Here is a 17,610-nt window from a genome sequence, read left to right on the forward strand (position 1 = left end):
CAATCTCTGATATGTTTTCTTCCACTTTATTGATTCAGCTATTGATATTTGCGCATGCTTCAGGAAGTTCTTGTGCTGTGTTTTTCATCTCCATCAGGCATTTATGGTCTTCTCTAAACTGGTTATTCTTGTTAGCAATACCTCTGACCTTTTTTCAAGGTTCTTAGCTTCTTGGCATTGGGTTAGAACATGTTCCTTTAGCTTGGAGGAGTTCATTATTACCCACCTCTGAAATTTGTCAAATTTGAGTTTGTCAATTCATCAGACTTATTCTCCATTCAGTTTTGTTTCTTTGCTGGTGATGAGTTGTGATCCTTTGGAGGAGAACAGGCATTCTGGTTTTTGGAATTTTCAGCCTTTTTGCACTGACTTCTCCCCATTTGTGGATTTATCTACTTTTGGTTTTTGATGTTGATGACCTTCGAATGGGGTCTCTGAGTAAACATCTTTTTTGTAGATGTTGCTTCTATTCCTTTCTGTTTGTTAGTTTTCCTTTTAACAGTCAGGTGCCTCTGCTGCAGATCTGCTGGAGCTTGCTGGAGGTCCACTCCAGACCCTGTTTGCCTGGTTATCACCAGTGGAGGCGATAGAACTGCAAAGATTGCTGCCTGTTCCTTCCTCTGGAAGCTTCGTCCCAGAGGCCACCCACCACATGCCAGCCAGAGCTCTCTTGATGAGGTGCCTATCAGCTTCTACTGGGAGGTGTCTCTCAATCAGGAGACACGGGTGTCAGGGACCCACTTGAGGTGGCAGTCTGACCCTTAGCAGAGCTCGAATGCTGTGCTGGTAGATCCACTCCTCTCTTCAGAGTTGTCCAGCAGGGATGTTTAAGTCTGCTGAAGCTACTCTCACAGCTGTCCCTTCCCCCAGGTGCTGTCCCAAGGAGATGGGTGTTTTATCTATATGCCCCTGACTGTGGTTGCTGCCTCTTTTTTCAGAGATGCTCTGCGCAAAGAGGAGGAATCTTGAGATACAGTCTGGTCTTGCTGAGCTGCGGTGCGCTCCACCCAGTTCAATCTTCCAGGCAGCTTTGTAAACACTATGAGGGTAAAACTGCCTACTGAAGCCTCAGCAATGACGGATGCCCTTCCCCAACCAAGCTCGAGTTTCCCAGGAGTAGCTTAGACTGCTGTGCTTGCAGCCAGAATTTCAAACCAGTGGGTCATAGCTTGCTGGGCTCCATGGGTGTGGGATCCGCCGAGCCTGACCTCTTGGCTCCCTGGCTTCAGCCTTCTTTCCAGGGGAGTGAACAGTTCTGCCTCACTGGCCTTCTGGGTGCTACTGGGGCATGGGAAAAAAAAATCTCCTACAGGTACTTTGGTGTCTGCCCAAATGGCCACCCAGTTTTGTGCTTGAAACCCAGGGCCCTGGTGTCATAGGCAACAGAGGGAATCTCCTGGTCTGCAGGTTACGAAGACCATGGGAAAAGCATAGTATCTGGGTTGGAGAGCACTGTGCTTCATGATACAGTCCCTAAACCCTTCCCTTGGCTAGGAGAGGGAGTTCCCCGACCCCTTGCACTTCCCAGGTGAGGCGACATGCCACCCTGCTTTGGCTCGTACTCAGTGAGCTGCACCCACTGTTCAACCAGTCCGAATGAGATGAACCGGGTACCTCAGTTGGAAATGCAGAAATCACGCACCTTCTGTGTCGATCGCGCTGGGAGCTGCAGACCAGAGCTGTTCCTATTCGGCCATCTTGCTAGCCTCCTCTATTTTGATTTTTATTACAGAAAGTGTGGTATAATAATATCCTGCTATAATTATATTGCTTTCCTTGTGTTTCTTCTATTCTGTCAGTATTTGCTTTATGTATTTGTAATCCTAATGTATGACACACACACACACTCACACACACACACATATTCAAAGTTTTCACAGGTTCCCAGTGAACCTACTATTGTTAATATCTTTCTTTGTCTTTTTGGAGTTTCACTGTCAAGTGCATTTTATGAAATATGAGTCTTTGACTTAAAATTTAGCTCATGTAATATTATTTTGACCTCTTCTGCTCTCACTTGATTAACATTTGCATGAAATGTCTACTTCCACCTTCCACTTTGAGTCTTTTTAACATTAGATTTCAACTGACTCTTGTCGAAAGGCAAGTTGGATCTTGGTATTTAAAAGTTTTTAATAGCCTGGGCATGGTGGCTTATGCCTGTAATCCTAGCACTTTGGGAGGCCAAGGCGGGTGGATCACCTGAGGCCAGGGGTTCCAGACCAGCCTGGTCAACACTGTGGAACCCCGTCTCTACTAAGAATACAAAAATTAGCTGGGCGTGTTGGTGGACTTTTGTTATCCCAGCTACTCAGGAGTCTGAGGCAGGAGAATTGCTTGAACCTCAGAGGCAGAGGTTATAGTGAGCTGAGATGGTGTCATTGCACTCCAGCCTGGGCGACAAGAGTAAAACTTTGTCTCAAAAGAAAAAATGTTAATAAATCTATTAAAAATCTGTTGATTTGAAAGTTAATTTTCCATATATTTAAATAATTTTCTGAAAGTGAAGGAGTTACTTTTATTTTATTACCGATTCTATTTGATTCTTGCATCTTGTCCCTCATTTTCTCTCTTTCTGTCTTCCTTTGTTTCTTTCTGATTTTTGCATTGATATACTTTCACTTTCTTATTTTTCTTTTGTATATGATACCGTTGGGATTACATAAAACCTCTAAATTTTTTTTTTGTGTATGATACCGTTGGGATTACATAAAACCTCTAAAACTAAAACAGTATATTTTAATCAGGTGAAAAATTAGCTTCAGTTGCATAAAAAATTCTTCCTTATTATGTCTGACCTTAAATTTGTCACTGATGTTGCTAAGTTTATGTGTTTATGTTGTATATACATTTACAGATGTTTATAATAATTCCTATGCTTTTATCTCTCAAATATTAGAGAATAATTAAAAATGTTTTCTGCACCATTAGAATAATGCTAGAAATTCAGTTTTTTGTATGTGCATATCTTTCCTAGAAAATAATGTATTTTTATATGATTAGGTGTTGTTTTCTTACATTGTTATTTTCACTGGTAAGAACTGCTTTCAGCATCTTTCGTATGGAAGACATATGCAGTGCCAAGATACTTCTTAAGAATTTAGTTATTTTGAAAGTTTTTGTTGTTGTTGTTTGTTTTTTCCTATTAGGCAGTACCGATTTGCTGATGGCATTATTCTCACTTGATAGGTATTTTTTTTCTTTTTCTTTTTTGGACTTTGACTATATCACACAGTTCTCTTCTGGCCTGCAAATCTTTTGTTGACAATTCACTGGTTATTTTTGTTCTTATCCTCATTTTTCTGATTTTCTATACTCTTCTGTGTTCCTATTTCACTCATTGAATGTTATTCAGTTTTTAAAATTAGTGTATACATTTTTAATGGTTTCTTTCTGAAAATTTTATAATATTTTTGATGAGATTATATTACCCTATTTTGTATAGATTGTAATCTCTGAGATTTGGACATTTAAAAAGGCTACCTGTCACATAATTTATAATGTAGCTTTGTCCTGGCATAGTCAGAAAACAGTCATCTTGGCTAGAGATTATGTGGGTCTCTCAAACATCTCCTTGAGATTTGTCTTGTCTGAAATTTTGTGTTTGGTTTTAGTTAAAAGAGATTATTTTTGTTTCTTCTGAAAAGTAATCACTTGGTACACTGTTCTCTCTCTGCAGCACTGCAGTGCTCTGCTGCAGTGTATTTACCTTTGGTCTCAGCAGACTCAAACTGTCATTTCAAAGTATACCACTGTATCTATCAGCCCTTTTTGTCGTGAGAGACAGAAACCAGTGTGTGGAAAGGGTTGTAGAAGACAAAAATTAAATCATATGTGCCAATATTTTACTTTCCTTAAAAAAAAAAAAAAAGAACATACAGAAGTTGACAATTTGCTTCTGAAGGGACTAGGTAATATTGAGGAGTAGAAAGAGTTGTATTGGGTAAATTTAACAAACTTTTCTTTTTTTCTATGTGGCTCTTTGCATTGGTCTTAATTCAGGCACTGCATGCACTTAACTCATGTATAAATTATCCACATGTGTATTTTGGTCTGTGTGTTTTTATTACATTTCTATGTCTATGAAGACTTAGGGCCTGTGTCATATTGCAATGTCATCTTGCTTATGTAGTTTGAATAATTTTGTAGGTTAAATTTGGAAACTATATTTACCTGAGTCTAATAAGTGGACTAATTTGTTATTTTTATTTCTTTTCAGTTATATGTTCTCATTTTGCTCAAGACCTTTGGCCAGAGCAGGGCATAGAAGATTCTTTCCAAAAAGTTACATTGAGAAGATATGAAAAATGTGGACCTGAGAATTTACAGTTAAAAATTGGTTGTACCAATGTGGATGAGTGTAAGGTGCACAAAGAAGGTTATAATCAGCTTAACCATAGTTTGACAACTACACAGAGCAAAGTATTTCAATGTGGCAAATATGCAAATGTCTTTCATAAATGTTCAAATTCAAACAGACGTAAGGTAAGGCATACTGGAAAGAAACTTTTGAAATGTAAAGAATATGTCAGATCATTTTGCATGCGTTCACACCTATCTCACCATAAAAGAATTTACAGTAGAGAGAATTCCTACAAATGTGAAGAAGATGGCAAAGCCTTTAACCGGTCCTCAACCCTTACTTATCATAAGAGAATTCATACTGGAAAGAAACTCTACAAATGTAAAGAATGTGGCAAAGCCTTTAGTAATTTCTCAGTCCTTACTAAACATAAGGTAATTCATACTGGAGAGAAACCCTACAAATGTGAAGAACATGGCAAAGCCTTCAGCTGGTCCTCAAGCCTTACTAAACACAAGAGAATTCATGCTGGAGAGAAACCCTACAAATGTGAAGAATGTGGCAAAGCCTTTAAGTGGTACTCAAACCTTAGTTATCATAAGAAAATTCATACTGGAGAGAAACCCTACAAATGTGAAGAATGTGGCAAAGGCTTTAGTACGTTCTCAGTCCTTACTAAACATAAGGTAATTCATACTGGAGAGAAACGCTACAAATGTGAAGAATGTGGCAAAGCCTATAAGTGGCGCTCAACCCTTAGTTATCATAAGAAAATTCATACTGGACAGAAACCCTACAAATGTGAAGAATGTGGCAAAGGCTTTAGTACGTTCTCAGTCCTTACTAAACATAAGGTAATTCATACTGGAGAGAAACTCTACAAATGTGAAGAATGTGGCAAAGCCTTTAAGTGGTCCTCAATCCTTACCAAACATAAGAAAATTCATACTGGAGAGAAACCCTACAAATGTGAAGAATGTGGCAAAACCTTTAGTAAGGTCTCAGTCCTTACTAAGCATAAGGTAATTCATACTGGAGAGAAACCCTACAAATGTGAAGAATGTGGCAAAGCCTTCGGCTGGTCCTCAAGCCTTGCTAACCACCAGAGAATTCATGCTGGACAGAAACCCTACAAATGTAAAGAATGTGGCAAAGCCTTTAGTAAGTTCTCAGTCCTTACTAAACATAAGGTAATTCATACTGGAGATAAACCCTACAAATGTGAAGAATGTGGCAAAGCCTTTGGCTGGTCCTCTAGCCTTACTAAACACCAAAGAATTCATGCTGGAGAGAAACCCTACAAATGTGAAGAATGTGGCAAAACTTTTAAGTGGTTCTCAAACCTTAGTTATCATAAGAAAATTCATACTGGAGAGAAACCCTATAAATGTGAAGAATGTGGCAAAGGCTTTAGTACGTTCTCAGTCCTTACTAAACATAAGGTAATTCATACTGGAGAGAAACTCTACAAATGTGAAGAATGTGGCAAAGCCTATAAGTGGCGCTCAACCCTTAGTTATCATAAGAAAATTCATACTAGAGAGAAACCCTATAAATGTGAAGAATGTGGCAAAGGCTTTAGTACGTTCTCAGTCCTTACTAAACATAAGGTAATTCATACTGGAGAGAAACCCTACAAATGTGAAGAATGTGGCAAAGCCTTCAGCTGGCTCTCAGTCTTTAGTAAACATAAAGAAACTCATGCTGGAGAGAAATTCTACAAATGTGAAGAATGTGGCAAAACTTTTAAACAGTCCTCAACCCTTATGACGCATGAGAAAATTCATACTGAAGAGAAACCCTACAAATGTGAAGAATGTGGCAAAAGCTTTAGTAGGTTCTCAATCCTTACTAAACATAAGGTAATTCATACTGGAGAGAAACTCTACAAATGTGAAGAATGTGGCAAAGCCTATAAGTGGTCCTCAACCCTTAGTTATCATAAAAAAATTCATACTGGAGAGAAACCCCACAAGTGTGAAGAATGTGGCAAAGGCTTTAGTACTTTCTCAATCCTTACTAAACATAAGAGAATTCATACTGGAGAGAAACCCTACAAATGTAAAGAATGTGGCAAAGGCTTTAGTAGGTTCTCAATCCTTACTAAACATAAGGTAATTCATACTGGAGAGAAACCCTACAAATGTGAAGAATGTGGCAAAGCCTTCAGCCGGTTCTCAGTCTTTAGTAAACATAAGAAAATTCATGCTGGAGGGAAATTTTACAAACGTGAAGAATGTGACAAGGCTTTTAAACAGTCCTCAACCCTTACTACATACAAGAAAATTCGTACTGGAGAGAAACACTAGAAATGTGAAGACTGTGGCAAAGGCTTCAACCAGTCCTCAAGCCTTATGGAGCATAAGATAATTCATACTAGAGAGAAACCCTACAAATGTGAAGAATGTGATAAAGACTTCAACTGGTCCTCACACCTTACTGCTCATAAAAGAATTCATACTGGAGGAAAAACCCTACAAATGTGAAAAATGTGGCAAACGTTTTAATTAGTTCTCAACTCTTACTGAACATAAGGGAATTTATACAGGAGGGAAACCCTACAAATGTGAAGAATGTGGCAAGCCTTTAAACAGCTGTCACACTTGATTGTAGATAACTCATACTGGAGAAAACTACTAGAATAAACCATGTGGCAAAACATTTAACCAATGCTCATGACTTATTGCAAAGGAAAGCATTTATACTAGCCTGGGCAACAGAGAGAGACTCTGTCTGGAAAAAAAAAATTGTGAATGCCACTAATATCTTCCCACATCTTACTAAACATCAGAGCGTTCATACTAAATAAAAGCATTAAGAGTGCAATTACTCTCACTAGATCTTTCAGAAAATAAAAGCCCTTAAAGTATAGAAGAATATTAATTTTGAGGAAACACATTACAAATATAAAGAGGGTTGTAGTATATTTACTTGTATCACAGATTTTATTGTACACATTTTGTACTACAGGAATACCTGAGGTAGTTTTTCCAACTTTGCTCAACATCAGGGAATTTATATTGAAGAATAACCCTGCAAGTTTAATAAGTTTGGAAAAACATTTTTTCAAAAACTACTGATTATAAAACACAAAAGAGTTCGTATTAAAATGTATTTTTGCAGATATATAAAAGTAAAAAATATTTAATCCAAAAGTAAGTTTATGTCAATATGAGAGAATTCACAGTAGAAATATCTGTCTCAAATTTCAGACATTACACTAAATCAGACTGCTGAATATAGGAATAAATCCAAAACTAAAGTTGGTAAAAAGAAAAATTATTTGTTTATAACTTTAAAAGAAGTAGATTTTGAGAAGTTATAATTAAATTTAAAGTATACTTATATCTTAAAAATACAGATTTTTTTTGGCCAGACACAGTGGCTTATACCCATAAGGTCAACACTTTGTGATGCCAAGGTGGGCAGATCACCTGAGGTCAGGAGTTCAAGACCAGCCTGGCCAACATGGTGGAATCCCATATCTACTAAAAAGAAATACACATGCGCCAAGCATGGTGGTGTACACCTGTAGTCCCAGCTACATGGGAGGCTGAGGCATGAGAATCACTTGAACCTGGGAGCCAGAAGTTTCAGTAAGCTGAGATTTTTGCCAGTGCACTGCAGCCCAGGTGACAGTGAGACTCTGTTCCCTCACACCCAATAAAAAGACAGCTTATTTGGAAACTGAATAATGATGGAATTCAACTCTTAAATTGCTTCCTGCTATTTCTTCATTTCTGTTGCATTCACATGTAAAAGAATGTGATCAATTCTTTTTGCATCAAAGATTTGGGAGACTTTTTTAATAGGTGGTTATTATTTATGACCCTTCTTATGGATGACTAAGGAAATTAAAATGTAAGATGCATGATGAAAATCTAAGTAGAAAGGCTATTTGTGGTTAACTTATGGAATTGAGTGATGTATGAAGTAGGTATTCTGAGTAATTTTTTTTTTTTTTTTTTTGGGAGGGAATCTCATTCTGTTGCCTAGGCTGGAGTGTAGTGGCGTGATCTCGGCTCACTATAAGCTCCTCCTCACAGGTTCAAGCTATTCTGCCTCAGCTTCCCAAGAGGCTGAGATTACAGGTGCCTATGACCACATCCAGCTAATTTTTGTATTTTAGTAAAACGAGGTTTCACCACGTTGGCCAGGCTGTTATTGAACTTTTGATATCAAGTGATCTGTCCACCTCGGCCTCCCAAAGTGCTGTGATTATAGGCATGAGCCACTGCGCCTGGCCCTTAGTAATATTGTAATGCAGAATTATGAGATAAAATTATTCTTTTTTTTTTTTTTTTTTTTTTTTTTGAGACGGAGTCTCGCTTTGTGGCCCAGGCTGGAGTGCAGTGGCTGGATCTCAGCTCACTGCAAGCTCCGCCTGCTGGGTTTATGCCATTCTCCTTCCTCAGCCTCCCAAGTAGCTGGGACTACAGTTGCCCGCCACCTTGCCCGGCTAGTTTTTTGTATTTTTTAGTAGAGACGGGGTTTCACCATGTTAGCCAGGATGGTCTCGATTTCCTGACCTCGTGATCCACCCGTCTCGGCCTCCCAAATTGCTGGGATTACAGGCTTGAGCCACCGCGCCCGGCCAATTATTCTTAATTATAGTTAAAATTAACTAAATTACTGTCATTTTACTAATTGTACTTTTATGTGATGAAACTACGTTTTTTAAAGTTTTAGGTTATGTGTTACTTTAATTTTTTAATTCAACATTTATAACATGTTAAATACTGTTATACATTGAAAAAGTGTTATTATGCCACTAATTTTAACCTATTTCACCTTACTCAAGGGTATATTTAGAAGATAGTAACAATTCACTATTTGCTAACATAATAGACTAACATCTCTAGTATTCTTTTTCAGTGGCTTTAAACTGAAAATAAGTTAAATAGTATGGTTCCTGCAGGTTAAATTTTTTTGACATTTAAATTTATTTTTCTTAGTTTTTGTGTGTACATGATATGTGTATACATTTATGCCATATATGGCATATTTTGATACATTCATAAAATATATAATAATCACATGGTAAATAAGGTACCTATAACCTGGCTTTTATGTTTTGCATTACAAACAATTTAATTCTACAGTCTTAGTTATTCTAAATTGTACAATTAAATTGTTATTGACTACATGGTTATTTTTATGGTGATAAAAATTGTAAATAAGTGTAAATAAAATCAATATATTTCTGAGTCCTGAATAATTTTCAAAAATTTATTGTATATTTTTTGAACATGTGGCCTCTGCCTGTGAGCACATAATAGAGTTTTAGTTTTGACCTGCATAGAGTTAAATATACACGTCTCTTAGTCTAAAGATATAACTTAGGTTTAATGAGTAAGTGTGTTTCACTATAAATTTGTAAGTATTTTCAGAAGAAAAGAGTAATATTGAAGCAAAATAAATCATTTTAGTAAGATGTCTAATTTACTAGGAAACAAAAATCCTCAAAAATGTTAAAAGCGAATGTATACTCTTTGCTTTGTATTCAATTTATACAACTATCTTATAGCTTATCATTTAGAATCTTTCCATGCAAACTTTCTGTTTTTGCTTGCATGATACTGGTGCTCGACCCATAATCTTTTTGTTTCTTTTTTTGTTTTATAGTTTATGAAGTGTTTATTATCTGAGCTGATGTGTAGTTAAAATAATATTTTTTATAAAATTTCATCATGCACACAAAATTATTTTTAGACATAATTCCACAATTTGTGTATTAAGTTATGTTTTATTTTGTTAAAACATTTCATTAGGTTCTTTTAATGGGAAAATCCTATATAAGCTTACTTTTCTTTAGTTACTGTTCCCTTAACTTTTTATAAGTGACATTGAGTCAATTTGTTTCAGTAAGTACTAGGGAAGCTTCATAAGTCATGCAGATGCTTTTACATATAAATGTAGCAAACAAACATGACAGTGCTCAGTGTGTAACAGATGCTCCATAATTAGTCATAAATACTCCTGCTAAAGTTAGTTTGTAACTTCGAGTCAGAGATGGAAAATACCAATTGCAAAGAAATAACATTGATTCTTCTGCGTTATGATTACAGTCATAACACAAATAAAATAACACAAATCAAATAACATTGATTTTTCTTTGTTATGACTACAGTTTTCTCGTTGTTGATTTCACAGGGTATGTTGTAGGTTTTAAGGAGAACATTGTTTTTTTTTAATTTTTTTTTGAGATGGGAGTCTCGCTCTGTTGCCCAGGCTGGAGTGCAGTGGTGCAATCTCGCCTCACTGCAAGCTCTGCCTCCCGGGTTCACACAATTCTCCTGCCTCAGCCTCCCAAGTAGCTGGAACTACAGGCATCTGCCACCACGCCCGGCTAATTTTTTGTATAACATTGGTATTTTTTAATGCACTGAAAAATCGGTTTTAACTGGAAGGTTTGTTTATCAATAACTTTTAAGACTGGTTAGTTAACATAAAAGATATACACTGTCTACCAAAGAGAGGATTAAATCAGCATGGTGTTCCTTCATAAGAGAAAGAGATTGGATTTTCATACAAAGTGTGGCAGATATATAATTTGCTAGAACACACATATATTATAAAAATTAAATTTTTAAGAGAATTAATAGTGAGCAATTTTCAATTTAGTTATTTAGGATGTACTTACAGCACAACTTATAGTTCCATGTAAAATCCTCTATTTTAAAGTGTCAGTGTTAAAGATTGCAAAACAATAAAATGACCCCTATAAATCTGGAATAATACTTATTTTCCATATTGATATTACAATTTGAAGAAATTTATCGCTCATTTTTTAAATAAATTTTTAGGAGGTTGAAGTTTAGTCTACAGTTTATATTGTTAGTCACCTAACTGTAGCGAGCTCCTTGATCATTTTCTCTTAAAACTTTCAGAGATAATGGCAGCTTCTGGATTAAAACATTTCCTGTTAGTTTGCATGCAAACCAGTTTACCATGATCACAGTGGCCAGTCATGGGAGCATAAGCAAGCCTGCCCCTTTTCGTGTCTTTCATACTGTTACCACAAACACCAGTAACTCCAGGTGCCCCAAGCTTAAAATAAAAACCCTAGAGTCATTGGTTTCTCCCATGCACTGTGCTGGGTTCAGAACATGCTGTTGAACATCAACGTTCCTATGGTTATGACTGACAAATGAGAAAACAGCAAAAAAAAACTATATTTTGGTAGGATTCTGCTAAGTTTATAAAAGAGATAGACAGTATTTGAAACATTGTTATCCTTCTATAGTGTCTTAAAAATATATTTTTAACTTGACAAAATGTATATTAATTTTGTAAAACAACATTTTGAAGTATATATACATTGTCAAATGCTTAGTTCTACATGCTTAATGCTTTATCTCATTGGTAACGTTTTTGTGGTTAGACAACATGAAATTGTAAGCATTTTTCAAAAATACAAATACATTGTTGTGAACTATAGTCACCATACTGTACAATAAATCTCTTGAAATTATTTCTTTTATCCAAGTATAATTACGTGTTCTTGGACAGACCTTTATCAATCCCCTCGTCTCTTCTAAATAAATACCTTGGCATTTGGTGGTCACCATTTTACTCTGCATCAATGAGATTAACTTTTTTAGAATCCGTGTGTAAGTGAAATCACGAGACATGAATTTTTCTGTGCCTCGCTTATTTCAACTAATTTAATGTCCTCCAGTTTAATCCCTGTGATTGAAAATAATATAATTTTTGTTATTTAAAGATTAATAGTCTTCCATTGTGTATATCTACCACATTGTCTTTATTTACTCATTCAGTGTTGAACTGTTGATTTTATATATTTTACACATGAAGAGTGCTGCAAAAAACCTAGAAGTGCAAATGTTTCTTCATTCTGATTTCATTTGTTTTGGATATACAATGGGGCAATTTTTTTTTTTTTTTTTTTTGAGACAGAGTCTTACTCTGTGGTGCAGGCTGGAGTGCAGTGGCCGGATCTCAGCTCACTGCAAGCTCCGCCTCCCGGGTTTACGCCATTCTCCTGCCTCAGCCTCCCGAGTAGCTGGAACTACAGGTGCCCGCCACCTCGCCCGGCTAGTTGTTTTTTGTATTTTTTAGTAGAGACGGGGTTTCACGGTGTTAGCCAGGATGGTCTCGAACTCCTGACCTCGTGATCCCCCCCTCTCGGCCTCCCAAAGTGCTGGGATTACAGGCTTGAGCCACCGCGCCCAGCCGTACAATGGGGCAATTGTTATATGGTAGTTTGATTTTTAAGTTTTTTGAGAGAACTATTTTGTCTTTCATAATGACCGTCCTCACTTACACAACGAATAGTGTGCAAGAATTTTCTTCAGATTTCTACCAACACTTTTTCTTCTTAATTAGAGTCATTCCAACAGAAGTGAGTTGATATCTCATAGTTTTTTTGGCTTGCCTTGCCGTGACAATAATTGACATTCAGCGTTTTAAAAATATATCTGTTGGCCGTATATGTATCTTTTTCTGAAAAATATTTAAGCCTTTTTCTCATTTTCAATAGTTATTTTCAGTAGTTATTTGTTTTTTGTTTTATAGTCATTTGAGTGTGTTTTGATATTAATCCCTTGTCACATTTATGATTGCAAATATTTTCTTCCATTTTTTGGTTGTCTCACCCTGTTGATTGTATTATATTCTGTGCAGCAGTTTTTAAATTTAAAATAATCAGATTAATCTATTTTTTCATTTTGCCTCTTGGGATTTGAGGTCAAATTTTAAAAATCCCTGCCCAACCAATGTTACAGGGTTTTCAGTCTATATTTTTGTAGTAGTTTCAGAGTTTTAGATGTATTTAAGTGTATTAAATGTATTTAAGTATCAAATTTATTTTGTGTTTTTATTTTATTTATCTAATTTATTTATGCTGTGAGTTGAGGGTCTTATTAAATTCTTCTGCATGTGGATATAAACTTTTCTCAACACCATTTATTGAAGATACTACCTTTTGCCTAAGAAATTGCCACCTTTATTTAAAAAGCAGATGACTGTAAATACATCCGTATATTTCTGGTCTCCTTTTTCTTCTCTACTGGCCTGTGTGTCTGTTTTTATGCAGGTACCATACTTTTTTTTTTTTTTAGCTATAAAATTTTAGTATATTTCAAAGTCAGGTAGAGTGATACCTTTACTTTTTCTGTTGTTTGGTTGCTTTGGCTATTCAGGGTCTCTTGTACTCTATAAATTTTAGATATATTTTTAAAAATTTGTTGATTATATCATTGGTATTTCGATAGAGGTTGCATTGTATCTGTACATCATTTTGTACAGTACAGATGTTTAACAATATTAGTAATGCCAATTTATGAAGCAGTAATATTTTTTCAATTGTGTATTAATTTCTTTCACTCATTTAGTGATAGTTGTCAGTGTATAGAAATTCTGCTGACTTGGATGTTGCTTTTGTATTCTGCAAGTTTAGTAAATTTGTTTTATTAGTCCTACTAATTTTTAGTAATGTCTTAGACTTTTGTTTACTTAAGATTATGTATAGAAATAAAAAATTACACAGGAATAGCTTAACAATTTTTCTAATCTCAGTGCTCTGATTTTATTTTCTAATTTCTCTGTCTTGGATATTTAGTACTATGTTTAATAAGACTGAAGAAAGTGGGTAATTTTGTCTTCTTGCTCTTAGAGTAAAAGCTTACAAGATTTCCCTGTTTAGTATGTTATCAGCTGTGCTTTGTTTTGTCTGCTTGTTATATGTGGCATTTATTGGCTTGAGCTTCTTTTTTCAGAAATTTATCATGAAGAAATGTTGAATTTTGTTAAACTCTTATTCTGCATGTATTTAAATGTTAGAGATGTGAAATCACATATAATTCTACATAGATGTAAAAATATTCTCAGAGACTTCTATGAACATGCATGCAAAGTAGAAAACTTAGAGAAAATAGATTAACTCCTGGATACACAAAACTTCTCAAGATTGAACCAGAAAACAACAGAAGTCTTTTTTTTTTTTTTTTTTTTTTTTTTTGAGATAGAGTCTATCTCTGTCACCCAGGCTGGAATGCAGTGGCATGATCTTGGCTCACTGCAAGCTCTGCCTCTAGGATTCACACCATTCTCCTGCCTCTGCCTCCCGATTAGCTGGGACTACTGGCACCTGCCACCACTCCCAGCTAATTTTTTGTGTTTTTGGTAGAGATGGGGTTTCACCATGTTAGCCAGGATGTTCTCGATCTGCCAAACTCATTATATTCCCACCTTGGCCATCCAAAGTGCTGGGATTACAGGCATGAGCCACAGTGCCCGGCCTAATAACAAGTCTTTAGCAGAGCAAAAATGTATAACACGTATAATGACATTGAATAAGTAATAATAAACCTACTAACCATAAAAAGCCCTGGATCGTATGAAATGGCAGCCAAGTTTTACCACATATACAAAGATAAGCTGGTCCTAAGCCTACTTTATGTATTCCAAAAAATCAAGGTGGGATTTCACCCTAACTAATTATATGAAATCAGTGAAATATATGAAACTAAAATCTAGTGAAGACACAAGATAAAAAGGAAACTACAAGTCAATATTCTGGGTGAATATTGGAACAATAATCCTCCATGAAATACTAGCAAACTGAATTCAAAAGCAAATCAGAATGTTAATTTTCTTTTTTTTTTTTTTTTTTTTTTTCTGGAGACGGAGTCTCGCTCTGTCACCCAGGCTGGAGTGCAGTGGCCGGATCTCGGCTCACTGCAAGCTCCGTCTCCCAGGTTCACGCCATTCTCCTGCCTCAGCCTCCCGAGTAGCTGGGACTACAGGCGCCCGCCACCTCGCCCGGCTCGTTTTTTGTATTTTTTAGTAGAGACGGGGTTTCACTGTGTTAGCCAGGATGGTCTCGATCTCCTGACCTCGTGATCCGCCCATCTCGGCCTCCCAAAGTGCTGGGATTACAGGCTTGAGCCACCGCGCCCGGCCCAGAATGTTAATTTTCTACAATCATATGAGCTTTATTCCATAAATACAAAGATGTTTCATCATATGCAAATCAATAAGTGTGATTCACCATGTAAAGATAACTAAAAAAAATATTTAACAATAGGGACAGAAAAAGCATTCAAGAAAATCCAATATTGACTCAAAAATGTTGTCAGCACACTAGACATTGATGAAACATATCTCAATAAGAGTCATCTATGACAAATCCTTAGCCATCATCATACTAAAAGAGCAAGAACTGGAAGCATTCATAAGAATAAAAATATCAATTCTAAACTGTCCTATTGAAGTTATGGAGTCCTAGCCAGAGAAATAAAAGGAATCCAAACAGAAAACAAAGGAAGTCAAATTATCTTTACTGATGATAGAATTCTCTACCTAGAATACTTTAAAGATTTCACCAAAAGACTCCTAAGTGTGAAAAAAGACTTCAAAAAAATATGAGAATACAAAATCAACACAAATGCATAGCATTTCTGTACACCAATAATATTCAAACAGAACAAAAAACAGCTCTATTTACAGTAGCCACAAGCAAACAAAAAAACTCTGGAAATACATTAAATCAATGGAGTAAAATATCTCTACAAAGAACAACAAAACATTGCTGAAAGAAATGAGAGGCATTTCTTTTGCAAATAAATGCAAAAATATTGCATGTTCATGGGTTCAAAGAATATAATTAAAATGGTCATTCTGCCTAAAGCAACCTACAGATTAAGTGCTATTTTTATCAGACTATCCATGATGCTTTTTCATAGAATTAGAAAAAGAAAACTATTCTAAATTATATACAAAAGAATTAAGGAGATTGAATAGCCAAGACAGCATCAGACTAAAAGAATAAATCTGGGCCGAGCGTGGTGGCTCATGCCTGTCATCTCAGCCCTTTGGTAGACTGAGGTGGATGGATCACCTGAGGTCAGAAATTTGAGACCAGCCTGGCCAACGTGGTGAAACCTGCGTCTCTACTAAATACAAAAAATTAGCCAGGTGTGGTGGTGCATGCCTGTAATCCCAGCTACTTGGGAGGCTGAAGCAAGAGAATCACTTGAACCTGGGTAGTGGAGGTTGCAGTGAGCCAAGATTGCATCAGAGTAACCAGTATGACATGGTTCTGGTACAAAAATATACATATAGACCAATGAAATGGAATAGAGAGTCCTGAATTAAGCTATATTTTACAACCAGGTTATTTTTACAAAACCAACAGAAATAAACAAAAGGGGAATAAACTCCCTATTCAGTAAATAATACTGGGAAAACTGGTTAGTCATATGTGGAGGAAAATTGTACTCCTACCTTTTTCTATATATAAAAATAAATAACATAGATTAAAGACTTGATCTGTGAGTCTCCAAGCTACAAAAATCTTAGAAGAATACTTAGAAAATATTGGCCTCTGGAAAGAATTTATGACTAACATCTAACATGAGTGGAACCAAAATAAAAATTAAAAATGGCATCTAATCCAAAGAGCTTTTGCACAGTAAAAGAAACTATCAACAAAGTAAACAGATGACCTACAGTATGAAATAAAATATTTGCAAACTGCAGACAATGAAGGATTAGTATACAGAATCTATAAAACATTTAATAAAAAGAGCAAACAAGATATGAATAGCCAGCTTCTCAAAAGAAGACATATGAGCTGCCAATAAACATGTAAAAATTGCTCAACATTCCTAATTATTAGAAAGATGTAAATCAAAGTGACAGTGTGATACCATTTCACACCAGTAAGAATGACTGTTGTTAAAAGTAAGATAAATAAGATGTTGAAGTTGTGGAGAAGAGGAAATCTTTCTGCACTGTTGGTGGGAATGCAAATTCATTCAGGGCCTGTGCAGAGCAGTTTGGAGACTTCTCAAATAACTAAAAATAGAATTGCCATTTGACCAATCAAGCCCATTACTGGGTGTCTGCCCCAAAAAGAATACATAATTTTGCTAAAGAGACACCAGCACTCACAAGTTCATTGCAGCACTATACATAATAGCAAAAGCAGAATTAAAGCAGTTGCCCATGAATCTCTTATTGGATAAGAAAAGTGATGTGGTTATACAACCTCCAATACTATGCAGCAACATGAATGCAGCATGGACGCTAAAAATTGGGTGCACATGGAAACAAAGATGAAAACAATAAACACTGGGAATTCTATAAAGAAGGAGGAAGGATGGGAGATAAGCATTGAAAATCTGCTTAGGTATGATGTACACTACTTGGGCAATGGAATTATTAAGTGTCCAAACCCCAACATCATGTAGTATACCTGTTTTACAAATCTGCACATGTATCCTTTAAATATAAAATAAAAATAATAAAATGCTTTTTGGTATAATGACATGTTCTATTTT

General features: G+C 35.9%; 1 protein-coding gene across 2 annotated transcripts in view; it reads left to right on the forward strand.

Annotated features, from left to right (window-relative positions):
• Positions 1-17,184, forward strand: part of LOC102137239 (uncharacterized) — a 47,135-nt gene extending 29,951 nt beyond the window's left edge. For both annotated transcript variants that reach the window (XM_045378973.3, XM_074026608.1), the window contains one exon: positions 4,220-17,184. In XM_045378973.3, the coding sequence (XP_045234908.2) occupies positions 4,220-6,612 (2,393 nt within the window). In that variant the 3' untranslated portion in view covers positions 6,613-17,184. The remainder of the gene's footprint in view (positions 1-4,219) is intronic.
• Positions 17,185-17,610: the final 426 nt, after the last annotated feature.

Source organism: Macaca fascicularis, chromosome 19, assembly GCF_037993035.2.
Source record: "Macaca fascicularis isolate 582-1 chromosome 19, T2T-MFA8v1.1".
Lineage (NCBI taxonomy): Eukaryota > Metazoa > Chordata > Mammalia > Primates > Cercopithecidae > Macaca > Macaca fascicularis.